Source organism: Chiloscyllium plagiosum, chromosome 39 (assembly GCF_004010195.1).
Source record: "Chiloscyllium plagiosum isolate BGI_BamShark_2017 chromosome 39, ASM401019v2, whole genome shotgun sequence".
NCBI lineage: Eukaryota > Metazoa > Chordata > Chondrichthyes > Orectolobiformes > Hemiscylliidae > Chiloscyllium > Chiloscyllium plagiosum.
Genome location: NC_057748.1, coordinates 17,380,657 through 17,386,656, shown reverse-complemented (window position 1 = coordinate 17,386,656; position 6,000 = coordinate 17,380,657). Strand labels below are relative to the sequence as shown.

General features: G+C 52.5%; 1 protein-coding gene across 1 annotated transcript in view; it reads right to left on the bottom strand.

The window, feature by feature from the left end:
* The window catches only part of LOC122542026 (phosphomannomutase 1-like), a 33,425-nt gene that overhangs the window by 20,708 nt on the left and 6,717 nt on the right, over positions 1 to 6,000 (bottom strand). The window contains exons 4-5 of the mRNA XM_043679316.1: positions 2,911 to 3,002; positions 392 to 491 (exon numbers count right to left, since the gene is read on the bottom strand). Coding sequence (XP_043535251.1) covers positions 392 to 491; positions 2,911 to 3,002 — 192 coding nt within the window. The remainder of the gene's footprint in view (positions 1 to 391; positions 492 to 2,910; positions 3,003 to 6,000) is intronic.

Below are 6,000 nucleotides of genomic sequence, written 5' to 3'. Positions count from 1 at the left end.
GGGGTTGGGGGAAGCATGTCACCCTTGGTCCTGAAGAGGGAAGGTTCACTGGAAAAAGAACTTTGATTGGTGCTCAGGTCATTTCCTGCAGCCTTAAAACCCATGACAGAATCGGGGTGTTAGAAGGACTGAAAATGCTGCCATCTCACTGAAGGGAGAGCAGGCTTGAGAAGCTGAATGGCCTCCACAGGAAAAGAACCTCAGTGTCTGGTGTTCACTGTTGCTGGGGACATGGGCATCGTTGGCCGGGCCCAGTATCTATTGCCCGTCCCTAATTACCCTTCCTGCCCCCTACCCCTCCCCCCATGGGAGGATTCAGGAGGGTAGCGCATGCTGAATGGTGCAGGATCTTACTGCCCCCACTCCCCAACAGCCCACACCCCAGGGTTACCTTGTCAATCCGGGAGAACTCGATACGTTCCTCCAGGGTGCAGCTCCGGCCGATGGGAGATACATTCAGCATCCCATTCCGGAATTCGATAAAGGTGCCCCTGAAAGAGAGACATGTCCCACAGTGAGGTCAGAACCGGATCCAGCTGATCGACCATGAGTGGCCTGGAGCCCCCCGAGCTGCCTCACGGAGACTGAGCTGGAGCCCAAACACAGGGCCACCTTGGCTTAGCCAGTGGCTAGCACCAAGCCAACCACTCACCATCCCTGCTGGGCCACAGGCACCCGGAAGGGAGGGCCATAGAGGCAGCAAACCTCACAACATTTACAAAATGTCCGGGAGGGCGCCAGAAATACCATTCAAATTCAAGTACAGCAAAGGGGCACTCGTGTAGCTGGGTTGGCACAGACCCGACGGGCTGAAGGACTTTGTCTGTGTTGTGCGGCTCTGACTAACCAGGATCCAGGATAAAACAATAACTCCAATGATGGCAAAAGGGCTGATTAACGTCAATCTGAGCACGTGAGGGGAAGAATTCCATTTGTATTTTGGTTCAATCCTTTTCTGGGATGGGTGTGTCATTGCCAAGGGTCAGCATGTGTAGAGTCCTAGATCATGGTACAGGCCCTTCGGCCCAACTCGTCCATGCCTGTCAGTTTCCCAAACTGAACTAGTGCCATGTGCCCGTGTTTGGCCCATATCCCTCTAAACCTTCCCCATCCATGCACCTGTCCAAATGCCTTTTAAATGTTGCAATTGTACCAGCCTCCACCACTTCCCCTGGCAGCTCATTCCATACCCGTACCACCCTCCGTGTGTAAAAGTTGCCCCTTAGGTCCCTTTTATATCTTTCCCCTCTCACCCTAAACCTATGCCCTCTAGTTCTGGCTCCCCCACCCCAGGGAAAAGAACTTTGTCTATTTATCCGATCCATTCACATCATGATTTTATAAACCTGTCTAAAGGTCACCCCTCAGCCTCCTACACTCCAGGCAAAAATGTCCCATCCTATCCAGCTTCTCCTTATAACTCAAAGCCTTCAGTCTCAGTAACATCCTTGTAAATCTTTTTTGCCCCCTTTCCAGTTTAATTGCATCTCCCCTATATTAGGCGACCAGAACTTGTACAGCACACCCCAAATGTGACCTCACCAATGTCTTGTGCAGCTGTAACAGGACGTGCCAACCCTTATACTCAATGCTCTGACCGATGAAGGCCAGCGTGCCAAACACCTCCTTCACTGCACTGTCTGCCTGTGACTCCACTTTCAAGGAACTCTGTACCTGCACCCCTGGGTCTGTCTGTTCGACAACACGCCCCAGGGCCCGACCATTAACTGTCTTAAGTTCTGCCCTGGTTCATCTTATCCAAAATGCAACACCTCACATTTCTCTGCATTAAACTCCATCTGCCACTCCTCGGCCCACTATCCCACGCGTTGTCCCATCCCTAACTGCCTTTGCCATTTCAGAGGGACAGTTACCAATCCACGAATTGCTGTGGGCCTGATGTAGGCCAGATTTCTCAGAGTGAAGGTTTTGACAACAATCAGGAGGAGCGACTGATGGGTTTTCAACTCCAGGTTCATTTTGTTTATTTGTTGAGTTGAAACCAGCTGCCAGGGCTGGGATTTGAACCCACATCACCACAGCATTATCCCAGGGCCTCAGGATTACAAGCGATAACGTCACTGCACCACTATCTCCCTTGACACCGGCCTGACCTTACAGCCATTGAAGTGGTGTCGAGGCATAGCCCTAGAGAATGATGGATTCTCAGCTCGATGGACCTCAAGGTCCTCAGTTAGAGTGGGGGATGGGAGAAGACCGAACTACAGGGGTCAGTATTTCATAGAAACCCTACAGTGCAGAAAGAGGCCATTTGGCCCATCAACAAGTACTGACCCTCCAAAGAGCATCCCACCCAGACCCACTCCCCCTACCTTATCCCTGTAACCCTGCATTTCCCATGGCTAACCCACCGAGCCTGCACATCCCTGAACACCACGGGCAATTTAGCATGGCCAATCCACCCGACCTGCACGTCTTTGGACTGTGGGAGGAAACCGGAGCACCCGGAGGAAAACCCACGCAGACACGGGGAGAATGTGCAAACTCCACACAGACAGTCACCTGAGGCGGGAATTGAAATTCTTCAGCCACTGTGGAGGAGTGAATGCAAGCATTCCTGTCCAGTAGCTCCCACCTCCACCATTCCTGCAAATTTCCATTCATATTAATTCCCCCCTCTGCTCCACCAATCACACTCTGTCCATTCACCCCTCTCCCTTCCTGCCCCATCCTGCCGCCAATCCCCAATCCCCAGCCCCAAGCCTGGCTCCGGCCCCAGGCCCAGGCCCAGCACCAATCCCTGGACCCACCCCCAGGCCCAAGCCCCAAGCACAGCCCAGGCCCTGCCTCAGGCCCAGCCCCCAGCCCAAGCCCAGCCCCAGGCCCCAGCCCAAGCCTAGCCCCAGACCCCAGTTCCAGCCCCAGCCCCAGGGTCATGGGGATTGTTACCTTTTCCTTGGCAGTTTAATGAGAGCCATGTAGCCCAGACAGAAATTAATCAGCTCCTGCAGCAACTCCTCACCGAGCTGGTTCTGAATAGCCTGAGGGAGGGACACAAACAACAGAGGGGACAGGAGAGAGGCAGGTGGAGGGTGGGGGTTTTGTGTGTGTGTATGGAGGGGAGAGGAGGAGAGGGAGGGGAAGGAGGAGAGGGAGAGAGGGGTGGGGGAGAGTGGGGGGAGTGAGTGGAGGGAGGGAGGGATGGAGAAAGCAAGGTGAAGCAAGGAGGGGAGGATAGTGGGTAGTGGGAAAGGTGAGTGGGGGGTGGAGGGAGGACAGAGAAGGGAGATGGGAAGATGGTGAGGGAGAGGGGAGGGGAGGGTACACTGGTTAGAAAGGGATATGGACACAGAACACAGTGCCTCAGGATTCTGCAGAAACACCTCCTTCTCCCAGACACATTCCCGCCTTCAGGTCTCTGTTGGGTTTTGTCCATTTTCTCCCCGGATTCCGGATTCAACATCAAAATCCTGACAAAGCAGCACCTGGCCACACGTTTCACTGACCCCATCCATATCAACATGTTTCAGATTCCCCTCCCCTCAATCCCTGTCCCAGACTGCTTCAGCAAACTCACTGTCTCCCCCCTCTCTCCAACATCCTTGGGAATATTCACACCGTCTCCACACTAAACCTGGGGCTGAGCCCCAGCTCCTCACAAAGCTTCTCCTGCCCCGTGTCCACCATCTCAGACCGTTTCATCTTTAATGTCTGCCACTCCCTCAGTCTCGATGCCTCTGGTCGGTAACGAGTGAAACCTGCTTCCTCGTCCCAGCCCTGGGTCAGGTTCCACGTTCGATTTCAACAACTCCCTATTTTCCAAACCTCGTCCCAAAATAACCAGAATTGTGTTGAATGAAAGAACAGGTTCAATGGGCCAAATGGCCTCCCCCCCCACCCCCCCCTTCCCCCCCCCCCCAACCCTTTCTTCTATTCACATGAGCTGCCTCTGATTGGGAAGGAGAATCCCTATGGGAGAGAACATTTGGCCCATCCAGTTTGCAGCAACCATCCGAACAGCGTCCTGTCCAGACCCGACCCCCTACCCTATCACTGTAATCCTGCATTTCCCCTGGCGAATCCATCTAGCCTACACATCCCTCCATGCAATGGGTAATTGAGCATGGCCAGTCCACCTAACCTCCTAATCTTTGGACTGTGGGCGGAAACCAGAGCAATCGCAGGAAACCCACGCAGACACGTGGAGAATGTACAAATTCCACACAGTCACCCAAGGCTGAAATCGAACCTGGGTCCCTGACGCTGTGCGGCAGCCATGTTAACCACTGCATGTGGATCTTATACAAGACGGATCCAGATAGCAGACTGCTTCCCTCTCAGTCCAGCTCCTGTGTTGTATGGGGAGACACTCTATGGAATCTACACTAATCACCTATCCGGGCGACTGTCTGTGTGGAGTTTGCACGCGTCAGCGTGGGTTACCTCCGGGTGCTCCGGTTTCCTCCCACAATCCAAAGATGTGCAGACCAGGTGAATTGGTCACGCTAAATTGCCCGTAGTGTTAGGTGCATTAGTCAGAGGGAAATGGGTCTGGGTGGGTTACTCTTCAGAGGGTCAGTGTGGACTGGTTGGGCCAAAGGGCCTGTTTCCACACTGTGGGGAATCTAATCTAATCATACAGATATATTTATGATGGTGTATCCTATAGATTTCATTTCCTTTGGTGACAGTGGATTATAATTGGAGCAATATACACACTTCATGTTGACACTCACTATATAGCTGGACTGGTTGTGCTTGGGTGGGGGGGGGGGGGGAGGTGAAGGTTGAGAGGAGATTTGATTGAGTTCAAAATCAAGAGGGATGGAAGCAGAAATTTTTAAAAATTTCATTCACGGGATAAGGGCGTCACTGACTGGGCCAGGATTTATTATCCACCTCTAATTGCCCAAAGGGCAGATAAGTGTCAACCCCATTGCTGTGGGTCTGGAGTCACGTGTAGGCCGAGACCAGGTAAGGAAGGCAGCTTCCTTCCCGAAAGGGTATTCGTGAACTAGATGGGTTTCCTCTCCCCTGACAATCAACAATGGATTCATTGTCATCATTAGATTCGTAATTCCTGTTTTTTTAGATTAGATTAGATTAGATTACTTACAGTGTGGAAACAGGCCCTTCGGCCCAACAAGTCCACACCGCCCCGCCGAAGCGCAACCCACCCATACCCCTACATGTACCCCTTACCTAACACTATGGGCAATTTAGCATGGCCAATTCACCTAACCTGCACATCTTTGGACTGTGGGAGGAAACCCACGCAGACACTGGGAGAACGTGCAAACTCCACACAGGCAGTCGCCTGAGGCGGGAATTGAACCCGGGTCTCTGGCGCTGTGAGGCAGCAGTGCTAACCACCGTGCCGATGGTGGAATTGAATTTACTGAATTCAATTCCACCATCTGCCATGTCAGGATTCAAACTCAGGTACCCAGACATTCCCTGGAGCTCTGGATTATAGCAGAGTCCAGCCAAAATACAACCAGGCCATCACCTCCTGAGGAAGAGGCCTCTGCCATTGGTGGAGAATTGAGAAACACAGGACTTGCAAAAGAACCACAAGTGACATTTAAAAGACATTTGGACAGGTACATGAATATGAGTGGTTTAGAGGGATATGGGCAAAACGCAGGCAAATGGGACTAGTTCAGGTTGGGAACTCTGGTTGGCATGGAGGAGTTGGACCGAAGGGCCTCTGTGACCCTGGGGTAGAGCGGGATAGAGTTTGCTGTTGTGTAGTAAGTGGTTAGGAACAGGAAACATGGCCTGAAACAGCTCGGAGGAGACAGATATCATCGATTCTGGACAAGGACCAGGTGAGAGGGGGAGAAATCACGGGGCAGTAGAGGAAATGAGCAGGGTGCTCCGAACTGCTGTTGAGAGCTGGCACAGTCACAATGAGCTGAATGGCCTGTGCTGTAACCATTTTCAGTCTTTGTGCCGTTCCAGGGGTTCATATATACCGTATGAGGGTAAGAAATAGGAGCAGAAATACAGCCACTCGGCCCATCGAGCCCGTTATAC